We start from the raw sequence: 26,622 nt of genomic DNA on the forward strand, positions 1-26,622 counted from the left end.
AAACACACACAGATTCAGATATGCTATAATCATTTTTTTTTATTTGAAGATTCAAAACAGAACTCGGTTGAACATGCAAAACTGAAAGTGAATGAATATTTATTTAAACCGCGCAAAAATAGTTTTGAAAAAAACAAACCCTTACAATTTATATATAAGTGTCAGCTTTGAAAAAGTACACATCAAGAGTACAAAAAGTGCAAAAATACCGAGTTGCTGTATCGCAATAAAAATAAGTTTCAAGTTTAAGTTAAGTTTAAAAAAGAACAAAACGTGTGCAAAAAGACACTTACAGGCATCTTTTGTGAATGCCCGCCCTGAAATGATCTTTTTCACTCGAGTGGCTTTTCTCCAGCCAGAAGGATTCCTCCTTCTGATTGCAGACACTCCAGCAACTGCAAAAGGAGCACCGTATTCTCTCCCTTGCACGCCTTCACCGTCTCGCACACTCGCCCCCGGTGTTTCCCTGCGGCCATCTCCAGCAGAATCTCCGCGTCGGCCGCAAGGCTTACGGCTCGCTGGTCCGTCCAGCCCAGCGTCACTCTTTGAAAGCCGTGCGCCTCCAGGGCGCGTGCCAGCGCGCGCCCCACGTCGTCGGGATGCGTGCAGTCGGGCAGCCTCCTTTCTTCCTGGTAGCACACGATGAGGTGCGCTAGCATACAGGACCCCGCCTCCAGGGCGCCGTGGTTCACGACCCGTGCGGAGTCGCCCGCTTGCGCGCAGCGGAGAAGCTCCGCCCTCTGACTCGCGTCGGCGACGAGGTCCAACGCGGTGCGGCCGTTTTCGTTTGTCTGCTGGAGGAGATCGGAACCTGGAGGAGATCGTCAGAATGGATTAGGGCAGGGGTCGGCAACTTTTACCGTCAAAAGAGACATTTTCGGCCAAATGAAGCAAAACAATCTGTGTGAAGCCACAAAACATTTGAAGATTGTGTGGAAGGAAACAGTGTGTTAGTGTTTTTTCTTCCTTTAATCTTCAATTTTAGGATTTTTCTTTGTGTAATTATTCAGATTTTGTTTTTCAATTTTGGGATTTTTCTTTGTGTAATTATTCAGATTTTGTTTTTCAAACATTTTTAGACTTTTCTGCCTTAGAATCAAATTTCTTACTTTTATTCATTTTACAATTTTATGGACATATGGTAATTTTCTGCCTCCTTTTTTGGAAATTTTCTGGCTATTTTTTTTCTTAGCCTTTTAAAAAAATCTATTTTCAAAAAAATTTTGGGGCAATTTTGTGTTCATTTTATGATAACATTCGGGATTTCTTATTTTTTGGGGGACATTTTACAGTTGCTTTTCAAACATTTTCTTTTCCGTCTTTTTAAAAACAAACTTTCTGACTGTTGGGCATTTTATTTTCTGCTTTTCCTCTTCGGTCATTTTTAGGTAATTAAAAAAACTTTTTGGGCAATTTTGTGGACATTTTATTGTAACTTTCGGGATTTCTTTCTTTTTTTGTTGACATTTTATAACATTTTCTTTTCTTTTTAAAAATACACTTTTTGACTGTTGGGCAATTTCATGGGCATTTTATTTTCTGATTTTCCTCTTTTTGGACATTCTTAAATAATTAAAACTTTCAGGATTTCTTTTTCTTCTTTTTTTTTGACATTTTACAGTTACTTTTTAAACATTTTCTTTTCTTTTTAAAAATAAACTTTCTGACTGCAATTTCATGGACATTTTATGGTAATTTTCTTTTCTTCTTTGGGCATTTAAAAAAACTTTTTCATCTGTGTTTTGTCTTTTTCTGACAATTAAAAAATTTGAACTTAACATTAAAAAAAAAAAATCTTTAATGTCCATTAATTCATTTGAAGAATATTTTATCTAAAAATAAAGATAAAAAATGTATTAAAAAACAAAACAAAAAAAAAAACGAGATCCACAGGCAGCTACAAGACGGTGACTAAAGAGTCACAAGTGGATCCAGAGCCGCAGGTTGCAGACCCCTGGATTAGGGCTTCCCTTTCGGAAAATAATCTAATTAGTTATTTCAGAACTTCCCCCCCATGAGTATTCTTTTCTTTTGGCATCATGTATTTTTCTTTTTTCGAAAATAGGTCATCCAACTGATTAGCTCTCAGCTTTATTGCAATGCTGACTTCCGAGCGCATTTTTGATGGCGTCAGAGCGAGCCAGTGGCGAGCCTGCGAGTCAAGTGCCCGGCCCTTTTGTTTGCGTTTGGATAGAAGCATTTTTTTTTGCGGCCACCTGCTCTCGAGGCCACTTGACTGCTCAGCCTCGCCACTTGAGAGCGAGTGCGCGGCTTCATGCGTGACACACAAAACAGGTGAAGAGCCGTCAAAAGCCATTTTGGGAGTTGTTGCCGATGGACGCGGCGCATTTGTGGTGCAAAAACGTACAAGGCTACAATAGTCACTTGGTTGGAAAATGACACTTTAGAAAATGGACAGGAACTAATGGCGTGTGCAGGAGCTGTGGGAGGCCAAGGTCAGTCCTCATCTAGCTTTTTAGTGATACAAAAAAAAATGCAATCTGCATAACTTGTGGAATTTATCTACATACAACTTTTACATAAGCGGGCACAATTTCAAGTATTGGTCAAACAACGGGGGCAGCAGTCAAACATTTGTCCACTTGTTATCAGCAGGTCACATTCACTTGGGACCAGATCTGGGCTCGCTACCGCCAAAACAGTTCAAAAGTACAGTATTTCTGAAATTCTGACACTCAACGACTACATTTTTTGTCTATTATGTTAAAAAAAAATTGTTTGTAGTTTTGTCTCATTGGTCCAAAGGACATTCTCTCAGAAGCTTTGTGGCTCGTCAATATGCATTTTCGCAAATTCCACTCTCGCTTTTTTTTATGACTTGCTTTCAACAGTGACGTCCTCCTCCTTGGTTCATCCGTTTTGGTTCAAACGACAACAAATGGTGCAATGATGCAGTCTTGATTTGCACTAGGGTAGTGGTGGTTTGATTTTGTAGTTTTCATGATTAACTCATTCACTGCCATTGACGGTTATAAACGTCAAAAAATCATTTTAATTTTTCTATTAGTTTAACATTTTTTTCTACTTTTGTTAACAAGAGTATGAAAACCTAGACTTTTTTTATTGCACATTTAGAACAAATACAAAATTTGTGGTTAATCGTGAGTTAAACAAAAAAATGTAATTGCCCGACGCCCCTAATTTTTAATAATCATCTCGTCAGGCGATAACAATTTTTAATTGTGATTAATCGCATGACTTCACTAGTTAACTCACGATTAGTCAAATTTTATATCTGTTCTAAATGTACAATAAAGATTTTTTCCTAGGTTTTCATACTCTTGTTAACAAAAGTGGAAAAAAAAGTTAAACTAATACAGTTATTAGTTCAAATGAATTTTTGACATTTATAGCCGTCAATGGCAGTGAATGAGTTAATCGTGTCTTGAAACACTTCAGCAACATGGAGTGCACTATTTCAACACAACTTGTTGAAGGTCTTAACAACATTGTGGGAAGATGCGCTACATGCACGAAGGGCTTCATAATTTTTTTTTTTTTTTTTTTTTTACCGTTTTTACTTTTTATAACTGGCACAGGAACTTGGAATTTAGTATGGCTGGGTTAAAATGAAAAAAAAAAAATCATAATCAATATTGAATTGATTTTCCTTTTCAAGCCTGATATTGATTCATAAAACCATGAATCGGGTGAAGTGCGTTCAGGTTGGCAATGGGTGTCACATGTGCTGCGCTGGAGATAAATACGGCACCTGGGGGATTACACCGGAGCACAGGGTAATTACACCATCCTGTGTGTGTGTGCGTGTGTGCGCGGTCCTCTGCAGCTATGGCAGAGGTATTGACATGCTGAGAGAACTCGTCTGCCTGATCCTTCCAAACAGCCAGACGCAATCTATTCATACACGCGCCGAGTGCAAAGCCCTTTGGCCTTTAGAGGGCAGGCGAAGACAAGGAATATAAAAGCGGGAGTGGAGGAGGAGGGGTTCAAATTGGCGTAAAAAAAAAAAAAAAAAAGAGGCGCAGAGGAGATGCAGTGCTGCCTCTTTGAGCGTTTTGGTCCGAGGAGACGCCGCATCCCCTCTTCTCCTCTCACTGCCTGCAAACAGAGGCGGGATGAGTGAGCGGACCTCAGCCAGGGGCATGACGTCATCGTCGCTATGAAGCACCGACAACAAGGCCGGCCGGTCGAGTCAAACACAAGAGAGCTTCCTTGAGATGAATCATGTCGTATGCAAAATGTGGCAATAAGCTTGTCCAGCTTTATTAATGGTGGGTGAATAGCATAGAATCTATATATATATATATATATATATATATATATATATATATATATATATATATATATATATTTATTTATATTTTTGCACCTTCCATTATATTGGGATTGTCATTAGGCAGCGCATGTGCAATCAAGCTGATCTCCAAAATTGTTTAAACACACATTCATTGAAAAATAGAAATGTAGTTTTAAATAAATAAAAGCAAACAAAATCAAAATATGCTATTCAGACAAAAATTTTAAGATAACTACATTAAGTGGCGATTAAATATTTTGTGCCTCTTAACGGCTGCTGATGTTTAGCATTTTGGCTATTAAGAGTGATGTGCTGAAGTGACACCTATGTGGTGTCATTTTCATACTTTAACTTAAATAACACACGAGGGATCTTTAGCTAAATGAGGTGATTTTTTTTTGTCTTTCCATAAACGTATAAAATCACATTCATTTAAAATGTGCTTCTTACTTTAGCTTAGCTAGTTAGCATAGAATATAAAGCATGCTAGTTAAGACCGGCAGTCAAATTAAAGACTTGAGCTATCAAAACAAAACAAAAAAAAACATCTCACTTCAGAGTCTCTTCACTGCCAAAGTTAGCGCTAACCTTAGCTGACTGACACCTTACAGGTTCGCACATTTTTTTTTCAAAGTGCTAGCTAAATTTACATCGATTTAGCTTCGTCGCCCAAATTGTGCGCATCTCGGCAGCGCGGTGCATTATGGGTAGGCCGGTTGGTAGCATGCTACCAACTTGTCATTGAAAACTAATGGAGTCTAACGTGGGGGAAGCGCTGATTTTGGACCTTTGGAAAGTTGATATTTTTTTATTGAATCAATTTTAAACATGAATAGCATGTCGTTACCGACTACCCTCTGCCGGGGCGCGACAGTTGAGCCTATTTAAGTGCTTATTGTTAGATTGAATGTGTGCACTTTACCGGGAGTTGGACCAAGGACACAACACCGGGACGCGATCAAGAGACGGACGGGTAAGGAGCTTTCTTCACTGTCACTCCATTAGTTTGGTTACGCGCACGTTACGCTAGCAAGCGTCGTGATGCTTCCGTCGGTTCCCTCGCTTTCAGGATATTGACAAAATAAATGTAGTGTCGTTTTATCACTTAAGGCCGTTTAAACAAGGCTAGCTAGCTTTAAGGTGTGCAGTTACGCAAACACTTTCAGCACTCCATTCGGCGCCATTCAAATGACGGCTTTGTTTGGTAGCTAGTTTTTTTGTGTTTTTTTTTACTTGATTTTCACGCAACGTAATTGTTATTGAAAAAACAAGACATTTCAAGTTCCCAGCAACATATTGCTACTTCCAACTTGACTTTTTAATGAACACTTCTGTTTTCCACTCGTTAAGCCACATAAATGGCTCATCAACACACTGCACACTGTTCTTCAACATCACCAAGGTTGCAGGAAGCGAGCGCACCAATTGACGAAAAAAAGCCTCTCCGCTGGCTTTTTAAGACGCCTTTGACATTGCGAAGGCAAAGTCAAACTTGTGAATGATCTTTCAGTGGATTCTTGCGCTTTGTACGCCACCATCAACGCGCTCCCTGCTCCCCGCTCGTGCGTTGTGATCATTTAGAGGTGAGCTAGAGGTGGCCTTTGGAACTACAACAATCAAAAAAGCAAACGCATCTGCAACCTGCCGGATGTACTCGGCTCATCGCTGACAAGTCTTCATTCTTGCAGGATATGAAAAACGAATGTACACGAAGGAATATACATTTTATTTGCAGATCAGGATAGAAAATCTCATATATTTTTTATGTATCTTGACCTAATTTATTAATATGACGCGCGACAAATATATTGTTTTGATCATCTTGTGTTTTTCTTTTTCCTAGCAAGCCACCTTTCAAGTGATTTGTGAGAAGTTACGATTCGATTAGCAATGGCACCATTCATTTCAAGCCTGGACGCTTAATTTCAGTATTGTTGGTTGGCCTGTTTAGGATTTATTATCTTAAGATTTTTACCCTGGTATGATTTTTTTTATACGGGTAAAACTTTTTTTTTTTTTGAGAGAGAGCTCTCATTGTTCATTCGGTAATTTTACCGATTTGACATATCATCATTGCTCTTTTTTTTTTTTTACGGGTACACTTTTAAGCTCACATTCTCAAATGAGAATTTTTTTATTCTTGTCACTTAACAAAAAAAAAAGAAAAAAAGTGACCTCACACACCTACCTGGACTTTTAAAATGAAAAACTGGCTTATTTTATCAAGATAAAAAAATATATCATTCTTGGCCTATCTTTTTGTTGCAGCTTCCAGTTGCCTTCCTGCTTTTCACGTACTGTAATTAACACGTACGGCTGGTAAAACCTTGAGCAGCCACATAAACACGCGCACATAAAAACACTAATTTACAAAAGAAGTGTCTCACTGTCCTCAAGTAGTGTGGCGGCTAACGACAAAGGCAGACCTTTGGTAGCGTTCCCGAAGCACCTAACGCGGAAAGAACGTTTTCAAGGTAGGAGGAACCTTTTGGTAGCTAGGGAACCGATTGTAAAGCAGCACGCCTCGAAAACACGAAGATGCGACTCAAGCGCAGTCTCGGCCGAGCTTAGTTCAACGGCCGCTGGGAAATAACGGCGGCGTGCGATGAACTCTCTTTTAACATGTTGACAGTGAGGAGACCCGCGTGTGTGTGCGCACGTGTGCGTTTGTCCAATGCACTTTGCGTGCAGCGCCGCTGTGTTACAGGGGGGGGGGGTGACCGTCTCCTGCTGCGACTGCTGCTGGGAAGGACTCTCAGAGACTTACAAAAGTCCTCCGGAAAAAGTTGCAAGATTGGGATGGGAAGACGCTCTTTGATAAAGTGTCATTGATAAAGAACAAATTTGCCCGTAAGAGACATTTTGGTGCCAAGGAACTATGTTCAAGTGAAAGAAGGAGCTTTGTCATTCAGTCGAGACATAGCCCTGTCTAATCTTTGAACCCCCCCCCCCCCTCCATGTATAGTGGAGGGGCAGCATGATGATGGCTCAATGCCTCTTTATTACTTCACAGACATGACATGCCCTCTGACTGTGTGCGCGTCCGAACTGCACAACCTTGTGTCAATTTCCACTCCAATCAGGAAAACATGCAACGTGTAAACGGGACTGCCAACTAAAGAGGCGCCACACAAAAGACTCATTTACATGCATGCGTGCACAATTAACTGCAAAAGCATTCTATCAGTACATTTTGGATATTCCATTTTTTTTTTTTTTTTTAGATAACTACATATAAGCAGCTAAATACTCACACACACACACATAGACATACCCGGGTCATGTGAGGTGGCCTTGGGCAATGGGAAAACGAAGGGAGGGGAGTGTGAGAGTTAGCCTTGCCCTCAGCCGTGGCATCCTTTCCCTGCCAGCTCCACCAGCCTGGAGGGACCCACCCCACCACACACACACGCACACGCACACGCACACGCACACACACAGGCCAAGGCCTCCGAGCAGACCGGCTTACAAAGGGGTGAGATCACTCCTAAAAAAAAAGTCTTTGTTGGCGTGCCAGTGTCAGTGTTGCCCTCTCTGGCCCAACTCAAACCTTGCCAGTTTGGCTCAGCCTGACTGCTAGGAACAAGGACGGCAGAGTGAATGATGCGCCGGTGGAAAAAAAAAACAACAACAACAACAACAACATATAGTTTCAGGAGGCTTCAGCAGGCACGAGGAAAAAGAAAGGGAACATAAAAAAAGGCATCTGGCCCACGAGTCTAGTAACAATGGTTACGGACCGGTAAACAGGTCGGGTGTGCCCCCCCAAGCCAAAACTTAAAGAAAGTAGATCAGTCAAAGATGGCCATGCCAACAAGATGTAGTTTAGCAAAAAAAAAAAAAAGCCCACTAGAGACGTTAGAGCCTGGAGTCAAGAGGGCCGCCTCCTCAAAAAGCCGCTCGACGAGAAGGCCATCGAGTGTGAGGAAAGAGTAGACAGTCAGGAGACAAGTTGAATGGAGGAGCCTGCAGCTGGTTTCCAATTGAAGCTATTCTCATCATCGCTTGCGTTTCCATTTCTTTTTTCTTTTAAAGCCGCGTCCCTGTGAGGAGACCTGACCTACAGCAGGCCAGACGTCTGCTACGCGCACGCACGCACACACATGCGCTTCATCTGCGGCTCTAATTTTACACATAGCCGGAGCCGCTTCTTCCGCTGACCTCTTTTAATTCACTCAACCTCCCTGTTTCGCAGGAAACAAAGTAAGAGAGAGAGAAGCTTTGTTTCCTCTCCGGGACCAAATAATCCCAGTCTAATTTATTTTTTTGAGGACAGAATACGTACTTCTGTCGATGGGGAAAGTCACATCAAATTAAGTCGAATTAGCCAAACAATGAAGATGCAGAGGTGAGTGTAATCTTTAATGGAATTACGGTAAAACCTATCAATAGTGTCAACCTCTAGTTTGCTTTTTCATTTTGGGGTTAATTAACCAGTTTGCACTTCCAGTGTAAAAGCCACTCGCATATATAAAGATTAGGAAGTCTTTTTGTTTTTCGGTTGATTATTTGATATTTTTGCCAAGTACGAATTACGTAATCAGTTCCAGCCAGGGCTACCATTGCTACTACTACTACCCTTTGAATTGAATTACTGCAATGCTGGTTAGGTTGGATAATGTTGGTTAAGACTCGAATGCCAGATTTGAAGATTAGCTGTGATTTGGAAGGATAATCAATCACTTTTTTTTTTTTTTTATAATGAGAGATTTTGGGTGTAACACTGCTTCGCCATGCTCACGCATAGTAAATGTTTGTCTTAGAGAAAAGTACATTTAAAAAACACTATGGTGCCTAACCTGTTTTCCTGCTGTGTTTTTATTTCTACACAATAAACCATCCATCCATTTTCTGTACCGCTTGTCCTCACAAGGGTCGCGGGGGTTGCTGGAGCCTATCCCAGCTGGCTTCGGGCAGTAGGCGGGGTACATTAAAAGATACACATTTGAAAGAAAATGTGGAGATGATTCGAAAGTCACGGCTCTCTACTGAGCTGGTGCCGGCTAACTTGTGCAAAGCCAAGCCAGTTGGGCTTTACACGGGCAGTGAGCCATTTACGACCAAATTGGCTTTGCCGATAACTTTAGACGCAGCATTTAATCTGCCAATAAGCTGAGCTGTGTTTGTTGGCCACATAACTTAAAAGCCTGTTTTAGTTACAGCAGCGGCGACATGCAGCCAACCGCCGCAGTAAATCATTAACTAAATGGCCAATTCCGAAGGATTGGCACTCTTGGCATAAGCGAAGTGTTTTATTTCAACATTACAGTATACGATTCCATCAGTGAGATGGGGATGCCATTTAATTAAATAAATGACCGCATAGTGGATGGATAACATGAGGAAATACAGTAAAAGTGGACAGATGTAACATGTAACGTGCCGTATTAGTCATTTTAAATCACGGCGCTCGTTGTTCAGACTTCATTGGACGACCATTAAGATAAGTCATTCCTGTTCGGACCACATCGACGTTGGGCTATTTAAAGCGCTACTTGCTGTAAGAAATGTTTGCATCCAAATACACCCACCTCCAACCTCCAGAAGCATTTTGGCAATGTCCCTGTATCCGTTGAGCAGGGCGTCGCGCAGAGGGCTGACCCCATCCACCACACAATTCAGGATCGGGCTGGGTTGGTGACGTAGCAAAGCCTCCACGCACGCAGTGCTGCCACTGTTGCATGCTTCGTGCAGGGGTGTCCAGCCGACATGGTCTAGATGGCAAAAAATATATATAAATGAAATCATGCTTCCCCCCATTGAGAAAAAAACAAACATCTAAAAATCAGTCAGATATCAAACTACATTTACAAGGGGTCCCCCCAGTTTATGCCCGAGTTACATTCCAATGGTGACGCGACCCAAATGCACCATAGTCTCTCACCAACCTACGCTAACAGTACTAAAGTTATTATTTAAAGTAAATATAGGGATGAAAAACACTTCTACGCCACAAATACGAAACAAACAAATGCAATACAGTCTGCACAGGCAGTAAATGTGCCACCTGACCTGACAACATATTTGTGTCATTGTGCAAATACATTTATTGTGCTACTCGTAACCTTGAAGTGTTGCTTGTTGGTAAATCTCTTTATGGGCTGTATAGCTTGTGTTGACATGCATGCCATATTTTTCAGCCTATGAAGGACAAAACAGGTCTCATCTTTAAGCACCCCCCATTTTAGCTTGGAATTATTCAGCTTCTGACTACGTCTTTTGTTTTCTACACTTGATTTGGATTCATTCACCATAGCAGCAAAAAGTAATGTAAATTACATGCCATTAACACAGATTGAACAGTAGCAAATTGTTATTCAGGTACGAGTACTTTGAGAGATTAGGCAAGCGGCTAAGTTAGCGCCAGACGCTAACAACCAGGTTAGCAGCTATGTCAACAAAATGAGGCTAACTAGGACAGAAGATGGTGGCTTTATAGCCAATTCTGTGCTAACATAAAACATATATTTTCAATGACTGATCTGTTTATCATTGCACAAAAAAAAAAAAAAAAAAAAAAGGCTATATGAGTGATGTCCAAAATGTGTTTATGCGTTACATATAGGTGAAAAAACATTGTAAATTAATAAATGATCTCTGATTCTGAAATTAACCCTAAAACAAAACCTCTCATGTTTGCGGGCCTCCTTTTGGCAGATAAATGTGTGCTTCTAAAATGAATTTTACCTTTTATAAGCCCCCTTTACTGAGAGCCAGGTTCAGTTTTGCTATTCAAGTAGGATTACAAAATAGCTGAAACCTTTCAAAACAGGGCAACATTTTCCATAAATGGGGATAAAAAGTAGTTAGTTATGTTTGACCTAAAGCAGACAAAAGAAAGCCGTACCATAAGACACCAGGAATATTTAAACCGAAGCCTCCGTATCCGGCTCACCGCTAAAGACACACCCTTTCCATTTCAGCGAAACGTTAACCTCAACGATGACGCGTTCGTACATTTAATTCCTCCTTTTTTGCCTCCCCTACTGTGTTAATGCGTCAGAGGTTGAATGCGAGAAAGAAAGTCTTACCTTTAACATTGACGTCGATGCCGGGGCATGCTAGAATGTAAAGCACAGTTTCCACTTGGTTCCTCTTGCATGCTCTGTGGAGGAGGGTCTCGCCTTCGATCAGGACACACACACACACACACACACACACACACACACACACACACACACACACACACACACACACAACAGACAAACACATCCGGAGGGAAAATCCAAAATTATGATGCGTCCATTAATCTCATCCATATGGCAAATGAAGTACTACAGAAATGTTCCCGACCATCAAAAAAAGCCTGACCTATTAAAGTGAAAGCTGCGCTTCCAAGAAGAAAAAAAAAAGAAAAGAAAAAAAGAGGATGATAGAATTTAAGATAGAGTTGGTCAAACTCCCTTTGCGTTTTTAAAAAAATATAAAATTTCGAGGAACAAAGTAAATAACGGACTCAATGGCGAGCGGATGAATGGAAGTGGCGCTCGAGTAGTCCTGTGTGCCGGTCCACATATTGCAATTTGAAAGCAAGTTCTGGTAGACAGCCCCCGCACAAAGCCTCCAAAGAGATTCCTCACTGATCCGGGTTCAAACGCCCCACTGGGCATCGGCACTGTTGCCATGTGACGTTTAATCAGCTAACAACGCAACTGATGGATTTGTATTGACATTTTTGAAATATTATTTTTCTCATTTGCACCCAATTCCTCACTTTCTTTAATGCGATATTAAATCGGGCATACTTTAATGGGCATCCTTTTGCATGTATGGTTGAACTTCAAAGGGAAGTTAAAGGGCAAGCATGAGCGGTTCTGTGCTTGGCAGTTCAATACAGCACAGCAAAGACTCAAGTAAAATGCTTTACTAGCTCGCCGCAGGACGCCATGTCTGTACTGGGGCTTCACTCTCCAGTGCGCACGGGCAAAAAGACAAGGAGGTTTTGGACGAGTGGGAGTTGGGGGGGGGGGGGGGGGTTCAGGAAGTGAGGAACAGGTGGAACGTACATGTTTTGGAAGTAAGGAATGTTGGAAAAGCTGGATTACTTTCTGCTAAGAGAATTTCCTCCAGGAGGTGTCTGAATAAAATATCTATATATGTTTACGAATTTTGGGGGTTTGAAAGCATTCACTCAAGCATGCATTCTGTATATGCTAACACTTATTTTTCTATTTTGTAGGTAATCACTTTCAAAATGTAATTACGTCTAATCCTATGAATAATTTGAAGGTAAAAAAAAAGCAAGTGACTCATCATTTCTATCCAAAAAAGTGTCTTCACACTGTTTGACACTATTTCAACAACAATGCTGTTTTGATTATAGCTTCACAAAAGGTGTGATTAAGCGAAAACAATTGAGTTTTTGTTTCTCTGCTCTTTTTAAAGATTCCCGAATAAAAAAAATCAAGGTGAGCACCAGGCAAATGAACTGCTTGTCCTCCTGATTGTATCCCAAATACACAGAGCTTCTATTTGCTCATTATGCTGCGCTGCAAAAAACAGCCCTTTGTTCCAACAGTCAAGGATAAACGTGACATACTCTAGCATGTACATGTCCTCCGTTTTAGTTTACACGGGAATAATGAGCAAAACCTCCCAGTTTGAGACCAGTTTGCAGAAGGTCTCTAAAATACTGTCCTCATGCCACTGCACAATACCCCCCCCCCCCACACACACACTTTCTAAAACATTCCCATCTATGAAAAAAAAATTAATAAAATGTTTACAATATACTACATCCATCCATTTTCTGAACTGCTTATCTATGGCAAATTTGTCATTTATACATGCTCAAATCATTCTGTCGATATTCCATATTTTATGAGAGAGAGAGAGAGAGAGAGAGAGAGAGAGAGAGAGAGAGAGAGAAAAAGCAGTTTATTAATAAATAAAGCATACTTTAAAACTACTTTAGCATGTACTCAGTACAAAGAATTTATTGCACCATGGGGACCTTTATGTTGAAGGAGGCATCCAATTTATTGCTGCAAAAGTCTGGATAAGAAAGTTCAAAAGTTGGACAAGCTCTATCTCATGGGGCATTTGATTTGTTGGGACTTTTTTAAAAACTTTTTTTTCCATTATATGAACAAATCCAAATGGTTTTGTCACATATCAGGACCAACGATGATGTAAATGATCAGATATTTCCAAACCCACCCAACAGACGGTTTTGGGGAGCTTGGCTCCAACCTGCAGGCTCTAATGAGTAAGCAGTACTGTGAGTTCTATGCAGAGTTGTGTGCCATTACTGAGCTCTAAAACGCTGTGATTAAACACCCATTCCACTACACCCCATGTGTACACATTCCCGCAAATGCCAGGGCCAATCCACGCTCTGTTAAATCACTTTAATGGCTCCAATTTGGACACAACGCTTCTATTATTGGGGTAATTGCATACTCAGCATTTACAAGCACGGAAAGGATAAATCCGCCTGTCCTTTCTATAAATTCCCTGTTTCACACTTTAATAGAAATGTTCAAAGTGTGTGTTGCTCTTTACATCCCCACAGCCAGAAATACTGCACTCCTGTTAAGTGTCGCTTGGTCTGCCAAACCTTGAACCACATGTTTTTTAAAGAAACTTACCATTGGCTAGGTACTGTTTTTAAATAAAACACATTTCAAGATTTCTGACAATGACTACATATCAATTTCCATGTGATGGATGCAACAATGCAGAAACATTCTCGTGGCCAATGAGTTCAGGTTGTCAAACAGAGCTTTAGACTGTGACCATTTTGGGTGCCCTGGCGCCGTAACTTCTCAATGGTACACCTAAAAAGAGGTTGCACCGGTACGGCCAGCTTTTGGCGGGGTGGAGGAGGAAGTCCTCGCGTGCGCTTGTGTACGTTTGGAAATGCATGTTGCAGTCAGATAGTGCAAAGGTCATAACTTCCATCGAGGTTGTGAGGCGGGTTTGGGGGAAATGAGTGTCAAAAAGGAACCATCGGTGTGGATGAATTATCATCACCAAATTTGCCCACATGTTTCAACATGCATGTTTGTAACTAGTCTAAAGGTATAACCGCCCTCTAGCCCAAAGTCAAATAGTGGGATGTTCCAGAGTCAAACTGGACAAAGATTTTGCAGTGAGAAACGTCACTCTGAAACCAATCGTCAGCGGTGGACTGGGGCTGTGCCGACCATTATGTCGGGAAACTGTGGAAATGTCTTCACTATCGGCTTCAATGAACATCAACCTTCGTTTGGATGCCACTGAATATGATACCGAGGTGCTGACGCTCGTCAAACAATCTGGAATACCTGTGTCAAGTGTGCCTCAGCACGGCATGAATTGCCTCGTGAGTGCGCCCTGAATGTAGATTGAATGGCATTCACAAATCTTAAAAATCGGTTTGCAAGTTTTACAGCCAAGCAAACACTAACACGATGAATAAAGGAAGTTCAGTAAGGAGGAACTGAATGTTTCCCACTGAAAAGATTAATACTGCTAGATATGCACTTGGCTTTCGCAAACTCAGCTGATGGCTTATAACTGAATATTATGACATAAAAGCTCAGCAGTAGAGTATGTGGTGTGAATTTCAACCTAGATGCTTTGTTTGCGGTACAACATGAAGCTTAACAAAAACTATTCAGCGCTCAGTGACACATTTTGCAGCTGAACTCTCTGCTGAGCATCCACAAGCCAATACGGAACTCAAACAGAAGTTCCTGGCAAAAAAATAAAAAATAATAATCCCACTACCCTTGCCTGCTACTTTGACAAAGACACAGGGTTCCATGGAGGCAACGTAGAAGATGCGTATAAGCCAAGCAAGTTTATACATGTGGGTGAAAGCAGCTGTGAAAGAAAGGAGGCAAAAGGGGGGGGAAGGAAGCAAATGGGGATGAGAGGGCGAGAGGGGAGAATGCTGTGCCGATGGTTCATCAAAAATTAATGCCAACCGCATTGGTATAGACATCACGTAGCGGAAAAACAACACACGCCAAAAGCTTCAGTGCTCCCTAGCTCCCCCCCCCCCCCACTGCCCTCCTCCTCTCCAGCATGGGGCCTTTCTGATCAGGTGAGGCAGGGGAGATATGAGCTCTGACACCTTCGAGAGTTCACACCAAGTGCCACGGCTTTAATTGCAGGAAGTTCCACCGGTGTAGCCGCTGTATATCTGCAGTGCTCCCCTAATTGCTGCATTTAATGTCCCAATAAAAGGTGATGTGAGGGGAAACGGTAAACGCTAATATGCAGTATTGTTTGGTGCGTGAAACACATTCCCCCGTCCATGCCATTTATTTGCTCATCTGTTACAACGCAGTCTTAAAAGTCCAAACGTCTCTAAAGTTATCAGATTTCAAAGCCAACAAGATGCCTTTGATAAATATGCCTCAAAAGACACAAAACAAGTTGAAGTAGAATATTGAACTACTGTGAGAAGAGCACAGGTAACATTGAGATATTGCATTATAGCTATTTCACATAATGGCATTATAAACTCAACAATAGCTGAGCAAACTTTTTTTCTTGACTTCTGAATCCTAAACTAGTTCACGTTGCCATCAATTTGTTGTATACATGTAAAGCAACATTTATGGTATATGGTTCCACAGTTAGAACTGCTCTCTGAGGAAACCCATAACTAGAATGTGAGTTTGATATCCCTCATAAGGATTATTATTAAAATAAGAGTGTGTTTTGTTGTTTTGTGATGCCGCCACAGGAGAGGCCTAACTGCACAGCACAGCCGCCTTTGCAACCGACCAGATGCAAGTAATGTACATCTCCATGCATTATGTGCTTTTCATTAAATGCAAAGTGATGACACCACCATCACGGCTCTCTCTTTATTGATGACCCAGTTCAGTGCAGTGCAGCAGTCCATTAAAAACCCGCTTCTTGCAAATGTGCAGCAACGTTGGCAACAGTAGTGTGTGTGTGTGTGTGTGCGCGCGTGCAAGTGTTCTACCTGCTGCATTAACTTTGTCGAAGCCTTTTGGGCAGCATTTTCCCCCCGATTCATTCTCCACTGGGCTCCGAGTCCTGGACAGGACACAAAGGACACAGTCAAAGGGCTTTTATGGAAATATGCATTAATACACCAAGTACTAATTTCCATGAGAAATTACCCATGATTCACATTAACAAGTCTAAAGTTTCAATGACTGTCTATTTTACTATGGCAGGGTGGAGACATTGGGGAACATCCATCAATCCCCATTAGCAAATGAATTCCTCATGGCACTCTATTATATCAAATCTTCCACACCCCTCCTGTCGGAGACACACACACACACACACACACACACACGACACGTTTTTCTTTTCCAAAGCACTTTTCCTTCTACTTAACGCCTCAAATGCAGACACAGACAATTCTAGGCGAGCGAGCACATTAAGAGGAATAACTAGCGAAAGAAAGTGAAGCCTCTTCAAAGTAGTGGCGTGCTAATAGCTGCGGGCTGTCACTAGTCCTGCGAGCAGGTACGTGGGATCTGCCTGCATGGAGTCTGACAGGTGTGTGCGTGTGTATTGCGCTGAAGCGAAATGCTATCAGTATTACAGGGAGGCGGCTTGTTCGCTGGTAATTGGCTTGTTTCAGAAGGCAGGAAGGAGCTCCCAGCAGTGAGGAGGAAACACGCGTCCTGTCACGTTGCTTGTTATTAGCGGGGACAAGGCTGAGGAGACACTAGCGCTACCTACGCTCAGTGCGTGTGGGGTGGGTATGCAGTTGTGTTTGAGAAAGAGTCCAGGGGTGAGGGAGCGTCGCCCATGCACACACCACACCCTGTCCATGAAGATTGGTTGATGAGGAGGCTGCTGACGCGATGTGGCTTGCTAGTGCGCTTTCTTTTTTTTATTTTTATATATGCGTTATAAAGCAGGCCCGACTCCGGTGGTAGAGAGGTCGTCTCCTAACCCGAATGTTTTGGATTTGAACTTGACTCCCAGTGAAGCATGTGAAAGCGCCCTTGAGCAAGATAGCAAGCCCCAAGTTGCTTCTGAAGCTGTCATCGGTAGGTGAAGGCCAAGAAATGAGTAGCTTTACAACTGAAAATCCAATAGATTGTTGCAAATGACTGTCCAATGATTAAAGCAATCGAGAAAAAAAATTTGTGCACAACTTGAACTTTGTTCTCTTCAAGGCTCTGGTTTAGTTTGGAACAAACTTTTGAACTTTTACTTTTTCGCCTTTTTTGTGTTTTTTATTTTTATTTTTTAGAAAGATTGTCAGTGATGATGCTAAAGTCAATGTAACATCCCCTTGACATGCTAATGTAAAATAAACATCAATTTGATACTGTATTTAGGTCATTTTGTACCTAACATAAAACACAGTTGTTTTTTAGGGGGGGGGGGTTGATTGTAGTCCAGAGTAGTAGACATTTGTAGTTTCGTTTTTCTTCTTTTTTGTTTTTACCCCATAATCACCCAGCGCATAGTGAAGCTCGTACCCTAATAGAGAGGTGCCAAAACGGGGTATGGTAATGGACTACCAGCAGGTTTTTTGGGGTTACCTTTCAGAACTTTTGAAAATGAAATAGAAAAATGTATAATGAACTTACACAAGTTAGTGCTCAACAGCCAGCTTGCATTTCAACATTTAGATGCATTTGATGCTGGTCAAATTTTTCAGTTCAATCAAGACAAGTTCAGCAAGGCCAAACTCTTGCGCTCCTTTTAAGCATCTAACATTTTTTGGGTTCTAAAGATAGTTTGAGAAGAAAACCAAACTGATACAATTTATCATCACAAGCTGCAGTCACATTTAGCCTATTTATATTTTGACGTTTGCTAAATGCCTTGTGTGACAATCGCTCTAACAATAAACACCAAATGTATTTTACATAAAGGGTTCTTAAAATATACTCAGTCATAGCAGCGCCTCTTTGTAAATGTCTTTTAACCAACACAGAGCAAGATTGAGTCGTGTGTCAGATTTCCAGACAAAAGATGTGTTAATTGATTATGAGAGTCAGTCAACGTTCCTTAAATAAATATATATAACCAACCCTCAGCCATGAAATGGAGGAAACAAGATTTCCTTTGGGTTTCTGTTCTCAATTCATCACACACTTTGTCATTTTAATTTCAGTCTTTCTTTCAGGGTCAAATGATTGCGCGTGGCCCTCGGGCACTTCTTTATCTCCTCCACGCACATTGCCTTTGCTCGTTTGCGTCGCCTCGCGTGTGCGAACGAATAAAAAAACGCAAGCTTTGGATTGGCAGCAGAGAGGAGGAGGCAAGCAGTGATGTAAAGGAAGGGGAAGGGAGAGAGGGAGGAGGTAGAATGTGGCCAATGCATGAACTAGTAGCCTTTACATGAACCTGCTCCCTGATGACTCTTGCCCTTCTCCAGGCCAACTACCCGCTGGTGGAACAGCAGCTGTCTAGTATAAAGAGAAAGTGTGTGTATGTGTGTGTGTGTGTGTAATTACATTCAAGAAGAAAGAAAGATTCAGTATGCGAGGGGGGGGGATTATGAGAGGTGGAGACGGGGCTGAAAGCCGAGTCGGCGGTCGTATGAGAAGACCCTAAGAGAGTTTGTCTGGGTGTGTGTGCATAACCTCTCTCTGTACCCCTCCTGTCAACCACCAAGCACAGATAAGATCAGACCTGGGCATGACCCATCACATGCCAACTCCTCACGCTGTCTGACCCTCCATTTGCATCACGATGCCCCTCCATGCATCTCTGCTCCACACACCCTCTCTCCCCCTCAAGCACACCTCTCTCTCTCTCTCCAGGTGTTCTTTTGTTCCGTCACGCTCACGTTTCTCCCCTGCTCTATATTCATTTTTGCCGTATTCGCCGTAAGCCTTTGAAAGGCAAACCATCTACAGGGACAAACTTGAAAGTGGATGCAAATAGACTCGTGGTTGGTTGGTTAGATTTGTTAGAGGAATGAACATGTCATTCTGATTTGACAGACAGGTAGCTTTACCTGCAGTTGTTGTCCAGGCTCATACGGCTGTTGGTGGTGTGCTGTGTCCAGCTGTGATTCAGTGCTAAACGACCCAGTGCAGGCAGGTAGGACAGCACCTGTCAAATGTCAGAGAGACATCAAATTAGGGGGTCCTCATCTTTCGTTAATGTGCTTTCTTAAACACCGATTTGCAGCTTGCTGGTTAATGTAAGCATTTGTAGTCATGTGCAAGAGTTTAAGATGGACACCAATCAGTTTTTCATTATCCAAAATTGTTTTGACTGCCGGTAGTTTTTTTTTTTGGGCAATCATACAAGTGCATCTATATTTTTTAGTTTTTCTTTTTAACTCCTGCGACAAGTAAATTAAATCACAAATGAAAAAATGGTGTAATTACTTACAAGTTTTGGCTGTTACAAAAGTGCTGTAACGTAAAAATAATATTAAAAAATAAAAATGTCGAGATCAGGTAACATGGCAGTATAGTTTTTTGCAAGTCTGCATCGGAGAGTTTCTGGGTCCGAATCTCAGCTCAGGCACTCAATTATGAAGCTTGCATGTTCTCTCAATGTTTGCACTGATTTTCTCTATGCATGTTAGGTTAATTGAAGAGTCTAAATCAGAGGTGGGCAATCTCGGTCCTCGGGGGCCGGAGTCCTGCAGGTTTTGGACGTTTCTCACTTCCAACACAAGCTGATTCCAATCAACAGGATCATTATCAGGCTTATGCAGAGCTTGCTGTTGAGCTGATCATATATCAGCTGTGTTGGAGAAGGGCAACATGCAAAACCTGCAGGACTCCAGCCCTCGATGCCCACCTCTGGTCTAAATTGTCCATAGGGTTAATATGAGTGTAAATGGTTGCTTGTCTATATGTGCCTTGTGATTTAACTGAATACCAGTCAACGGTACCCTGCCTCTCGCCCAAAGTCAAATGGGATAGGCTCCATCATACATGTGGCCCTAATTTGGACAAGTCCTATCGTAAAGGATTTATGAACCAGCCAAGTAGACAAAGATGGAGAAGAACGCAAACAAAAAAACATCTGAACAAGCACATACCACTTTCTTGAGAGACAGAGGTCCGCCATCCAATGTAATTCCAATTTTGCAGCACATATTCCTGAATATTGCATCCACCAATGGCAGCTTAAGCCTGGTTGTGGAAATTCTGGCAACCATCTCATCTAGGGCTACTATAGACAGATCTATAAGGACAAACAACATATAAAAACACTATTTTCATGTCAACATACTACAATGTATGTAAATACGTACATTAAAAAAATATAGTAATATATATGTATTAACAGCTTTGATACTGTCTAAATTCCTTCCTTACGTTGGCTCGTGAAGGCAAAGTACTCTGCGAGGTCTTTCAGTCCCTTTTCCACAACCTTTTGGTTCAGTTTGAAGTGTTTTGTACACCAAAACTCCACCAACACTGACAAGAGGTCCAGCAGGATGGCGAGCAGATGCTCATGTTTGTCAATGTGTTCCTTTGAAGAAGATGAACCACAGTTTAGGTTGGCAATCTCAAAAGAGCAGGACATGGCCATGTCAGATCACCACCGATTTGATCGACGTTCTAAAATATTTACCCCAGAGGCAGCCTGCACCATGAGCTGTATGAGCTTTTTCACAGCACACGACAACAGAGTCGAGCGCTCCCACACGGTCCAGAAGGTTCCATACAGCAAAGAACCCGATGTTGAAATCTGATAGACTCCTGCTGGTGCTAGAAGCTGCCTAAAATCCCTAAGGGGAGTGTGAATTAACCTTAATTGTTATTTGTTCAAGACAAAAATAAACAATGATTAAAATACTTTCAATGCATTTAGGACAACACCCTGTGAGAGATTATTCATATAATCTGTACCCTGCGTTAACAGAGGAGAGTTCCCCTTGGAAGAGCTTGAGAAAAAATTCCAGGACATCACTGTAGAAGCGTAAGACGGTTGGCAGTGCTGGCTTACGGTGCTGGTGACAAGTGTCACTTGACAGGCAGTAACTATAGGGACAGACACAAAAGGGAAACAACAAATCTCGCATACTTTCGAGTACATTTGTACGGCATCCATTTTCAACATCAGTACCGGAACCATCATATTCAGGGTTCATGTCAAGGTAGTGTAACATGTTTGAGAAATGTGACTGTATTGCGTAGTAAATACTTACTTTCCTGGAGAAGCATTATACATCGCCACAAAAACAATATGCCTGCAGTACTTTGGATTTTGGTTGTGATTTGGCACGTTCAAATTGAAGACTTAGGGAAAAGATGAGGAGTTGGAATATTGGTCGTGAAATAGGAAATGTACCTTATGGCAGTTTCTAGAAAAGGCCACTGGCCCATTTTGCAGTGAGGGCACTGCAACACCTGACTGTAATACTTCTTCACGTTGGCGGGAGCCAACCAGGGAGGGTTGGCCATTAACAATCTGTGCATTACTTGTTGGAAGCTCCGCAGGAAGACAGTTGTTGCATTACCCTGAGACAGAAGTTTAAAAAAATAATAATGAGGCGGCAAAGTCATTTTGATGAGTGACAATTTTGACAGTAGTCCAAATTGATTATTTGTAGTTTATTTAGAGCACACATTTGAATACTGTGATACCGCAATATTTTGCTCACGGTTACCGTATCATATGTGATATTATTAGATTGTGTTCAGTGGGAAAATGTTTTTATTTACCCAAACAGTTCTAAAAAGTACATTTTAGAGCTGTAATTTTAATACTGTGATACCACAGTATTTCTGTTCATGGTTATAATGTAATATGTTTTTTATTATTTCAGGTTCAAACGTTTAGACAGACTTTACACTGCAGTTCCATGTAGACAATTCCAATTGAACGCCTATATCTCCATTTACATATACATGACATATGACGAATATCTGGCCACTCTTGGAAGTTAATGCTGAGAGATGGCCAGTGACTATTTTCTCTCCTTACGCACACATGAGGAAGATGGGAGATAGCAATTGAGCTAACTACACAATACTTAACACAGATGCCTTTTTGCCATGTCGATTAATGTGCATTGTCCTCAAAATCAACAAAAAACGAACAAACCAAAAAAACATGGTGTCAGCGGGTACTAGTTAGCACCAAGGACAACATGAGTATCTGATGGGTCAGTTCATTTAATAGCTCGGTGATGGGACCCTGTGACTTATTGAGAAGAATTACTCTAAAACAGAAGGACGTATTGTATTTAATGTATTTATTCGCCTTAACTTATGTTCTATATGTTCTATATATGAAAATAAATTGTGTTTAGTGGCAAAAATAAATTTTTTACCAAAATGACATTTCAGAACTGTAATTACTGTGATAACAATATTTTTTGCTTACTGTTATCATACCGTCAGAATCTAATATCGGCCGATGCATAGATGTGATAGAGATGTATATCTGATCTGCGTGTTATGCTGCACCTGCATTGGCAAATATACTGCCATTACGAATATCTGAATTGTGCCACTTGAGAGTGGAGAAAAAAAAAAAGAAGAAAAAAAAAACTATATTGTGTCACTTGAACCATGCAGTATAAAGCCAGCCTTAGCGTTCTGGAACAGGTTGTGCAGTGTTTTCTACCCTGAGGTGGAATGCAGCAGCTGGGAATGTACACAGTCTAGCAATCCTGGTCCTACCTGCTGTGCGTACTCAATCAGATACATCAGGTACGGTGCCGGTGGAAGAATCCCTGGGAACATATCACTTTGGATTGCGTCTAACGCTTCGACAAAGAGGCCACACTCTATCATGGCACCAATGTTGCTGGAGTCTGTTTCAGTTGCCTAAGAATAAAAGTACAGTGATAAAATGAAAGTCATGTGTAAAGGGAAAAGGAAAAAATGGTTCTAACAGCAATGGAAAGAGGGCAAGATGAAGTGTAATGGATTGAAATTTAGATGTGATCGGCCATTTTAAGATCCTGGGGTTCATCCCTAACTGACAGTTCTTGCCAAATAATATATGGACTGAGGGTAGAGAATAGAAATATACAAGAGCTAATAACAGCAATCTGATAGCAATCTGCTTGGGATAGGACAGTCATGTTAATAGGTATGCCAATCAAAACTCCTGGATCAGCTGAAAGGAGCGGTTAAAAAGGGGACCTGAGGGCAAAGCAGCCTTGCTCTCCATGTCACTTTCCATTGAAATGTATGACATGAAGGAAATTGAATGACCTGATCTATTCTAATGAAACGCATGGTTATTTAAAGGTTGTACAGCACCGTAGATGTCAAAAGAAAGCAGGTGCAAATGTCTACCTGTGACAGAAGACGATGGTGGTTGTCGTCCACAAATTCAAGGAAGAGCAGTCTCGGGTGGTCCTAAACAATAGATTTTAAGATCAAGCATGTCCTGTCCATGTTCTGTACTTGGTGAAAGGCCATTTGCAATAAAACCCTGCTTTTCTCTAGCATGCACACCTCCTGTTCAATGGCGTATTCCCTGAGGTCTGCCTCCAGTTTAGAAAAGTCAACCTCCACAACACTGGTCTCCTTTGCTTCATTATTAGTTGTTATGTTGGACTTCATGTCAAAATTCCTCTGCCAAAGAAAAAAAAAATATTACTCATATAATCATTCTTCAACAGATTGTTTTTATACATACATGGGTAAATAACACAAATCAATTAAAATGTTTTAATAATGACTGAATGAATGGCTAAATAAAATCCATAATGCAAATTATTATTATTTTTTATAAAGTATAAGCCATTCGGCTAATGGATGGATATAATTGTGATAGTAGTATCATAGATGCAGCTTATATTGAGCTTATTCGACTTACCCCATATAGGTACTGGACAATGTGGTTTACAGGGAAGCAAGGAGCATTGTGGGAGCTTGTGTCCTGTGTGATGGGCTTGGCTATGATGTGAGTGATAGAGGCGTGAGAGGGAGGTGGATGACTGTATATTGTAGCACTACCAGCTTGCAGGACCCTGAGAAAGTGCATTCAAAATGGAACTTTATATTCATTGATCCAATGTTTTTAAATAGTATTTGCATGTCATCCAACCAACCGTTTGAACATGACTGAACGGGAAGAATCGTGGACCATGAGAAGAACCCTCCAGCCATGGAAGGCCCCTGTTATTGCTCCACTGGTCACTTTCTCTCTCCAGTGTCGAACAGGCGAGAAGGCAGACGTGGTATCTGTGGCAATGGCCACCTCATAGGGCTCCTCTGGGAGCCAGGAACCATTTGTAACACTGTCCAGAACGTAGTCTGGAGTGACAACCCACTTTCCTGGTAAGAGACAAGCAGAAACGCCAATGAATACATTTGGCACAAAGTAGAGTAATAGTACAGTTTTGTCAATTCTCAAATTTTTTAATCCTATATTATTGTTAGGGCGGGGCAATCAATTGAAATTTAATTGTGAATTATTTTGATTTTGACTTCTCTTTTTGAAGCCTGTATTACTGTTAGGGTTGGGCAATTAATTGCAATTTAATTTAATTTAATTGGCTTCTCTTGTTTTAAAAACTTGAACAGCGCTAATGCTAAAGTCAATGTGAAATCCCATTGACATGCTAATTGGGAAACAAGTATCAATTTCCGGGAGTGACATTCCTTCAAATGACAAATATTCACACGCAAACACTGTAGGAGAACATAAAGACTGGTAATACCAATGCTCAAATGCACATACTCTTCCTAAGCTGTGAAAAATGTGTTATAATAATGGAGGTCAATCCACGTACGTCTAAGAATATCATGGAATGACAGTGACCTCTCACAGCTGAAGCGCTGCCCTCTTGGGTTGCTTGCCACTGTTACTGACAACTTATGTTGGGTTTTTGCTGAAAACGCTGTTATCAGTGTGTGTTTTACTGCAGTAATAAGCGCTTCGCAAAGAACAAACAGAGTATAAATCAAAATCGTGACTTCAAGGTTAGGTTTACATTTCACAGCGAGTCTCTTGATTTTTCTTCCTGATGGGCTTTGCTTTCATTTCATTGTTCATGGTTCTTACAATGCAGACAAATCTTTTGAGTATAATTTGGATATATAGACCTTACGAAACAATTATAATCACATTCTTACCGATGAAATGTGCATGTAGAGTTTTTCCAAAACTCTTTGGTAGAACCGTACGCAACACATGTGATGTGAAAATGCTGCAGAAAAATTGTCTGTATTCAAGTTACACGCGCTTAGCGAGTGGCATGCAAGATGTGACGTTGGTCCTAAGTGGCATTCCACGTCCAGGTTATTTTTTGAAATCTTTGGTTCCATTGCAACTTTCTTCTTCTACTCTTCTATCTCTTTATAATTGTGTACGCTGTGTCTGCATAACACCATACTGCACTTAAGAGGCCAACGCGTGAACAGCAGAAGCAGCAGGTATAAAGTACTTTGCTACTACCGGTACTTCAATTTGTTGATTTTAATTAAATTAATATTTAAAGTTGAGTTTTCTCACAAAAACATTCAACTTTGTAGCATTTCCCCCCCACATGCCATGTTGTGTAATGTAAATCCATGAATACTTAGTACAACAATTTAACCAATATTCACTATAATGATGACTAACCTGCAGCACAAGAAGCCAAACTTTTCTCACTGGCCAAAACTTGAGGGCTTATCAAATGGGTACAAACGCTGTGGTAAACCTGGGAGGAAATATAGCATTAATAACCAGCTTGTTTTGTAAAGACATGTATGTGTTTACCGCAACTTACGGAACTCCCAATATATTTTCCCCCAAGCTGATGGATTCCCCGGAGCAAAGCTATCTTCTCCTCACGACTTTTGATCCCAGAGATCTGGAACACTGGAGCGTAGCTCTCCATCACAAACTGTGAAAACAATGCAGCCTTACTTACACCTGTTATCATCGGCAATGTCAATTAACAACCATTGTCCTCGATAAGTAACAACTGTGTTGCTGTACAAGTTTTGTTAAACTTAACTAAACCCGACGGTTGCAGACGGAGTATATTTTAATGACACTGCCTCTGGACAAGTTGATTCAGTGTCGATGAAATACTCATAAAAGCAATTGTAATTCGCAGTCATTCGTAACCGTTAATTGCCATTCCCGCCGACTTGTTAGTTTGTTCATACGCGCCCACACCAACTCTGACGTTAAAACTGTCATCTTACGTGTGTCCTCCTGTCTCAAGGCAAGTAAATTCAATGTTTACCAACAGAAAAAAATCATGGCGTCCTAACTGAAAAACAGGATAAACGCATTTTGAGTAATCACACTTGAGTTTGCCTCCTCGCGTGTGTCCGGATGGATCCACGACGCATGGATTCGTAGGGTGCTTTCCCTAAAAAGAATATGATTTACCGTTTTTTTCACTGAGCATTGTAGGTATATTTTTTTTCGTGAAGCTATACAATATATCTACTTTAAAATCATTAATACTATTCATCAGTTTCTAATCTCAATGTCTGCATGTTGTCCTCTATTTTAAGTCGTTTCTC

At 41.1% G+C, this 26,622-nt stretch overlaps 1 protein-coding gene across 3 annotated transcripts; it reads right to left on the reverse strand.

Annotated features, from left to right (window-relative positions):
* Positions 1 to 21: 21 nt before the first annotated feature.
* slf1 (SMC5/6 complex localization factor 1) lies at positions 22 to 26,596 on the reverse strand. Of its 3 annotated transcripts, none has more exons than XM_086076988.1 (18): positions 26,486 to 26,596; positions 25,872 to 25,988; positions 25,724 to 25,802; positions 24,207 to 24,432; positions 23,972 to 24,125; positions 23,608 to 23,727; positions 23,446 to 23,508; positions 22,822 to 22,968; positions 21,485 to 21,654; positions 21,043 to 21,174; positions 20,765 to 20,921; positions 20,506 to 20,662; positions 20,226 to 20,371; positions 19,182 to 19,279; positions 16,206 to 16,279; positions 11,311 to 11,403; positions 9,811 to 9,993; positions 22 to 811 (listed from the first exon to the last, which is right to left on the reverse strand). In XM_086076988.1, the coding sequence occupies exons 2-18, from the start codon at positions 25,980 to 25,982 to the stop codon at positions 333 to 335; spliced, it is 2,589 nt and encodes an 862-aa protein (XP_085933114.1). In that variant the 5' UTR covers positions 25,983 to 25,988; positions 26,486 to 26,596; the 3' UTR covers positions 22 to 332. The 3 variants fall into 3 exon arrangements, with proteins under 3 accessions (XP_085933114.1, XP_085933112.1, XP_085933113.1); XM_086076986.1 differs by lacking the exon at positions 26,486 to 26,596 and adding an exon at positions 26,296 to 26,429; XM_086076987.1 differs by lacking the exon at positions 26,486 to 26,596 and adding an exon at positions 26,103 to 26,275.
* Positions 26,597 to 26,622: the final 26 nt, after the last annotated feature.

This window comes from Leptonotus elevatus, chromosome 5 (assembly GCF_054856555.1).
Source record: "Leptonotus elevatus isolate MCC_2025b chromosome 5, RoL_Lele_1.0, whole genome shotgun sequence".
Classification (NCBI taxonomy): domain Eukaryota; kingdom Metazoa; phylum Chordata; class Actinopteri; order Syngnathiformes; family Syngnathidae; genus Leptonotus; species Leptonotus elevatus.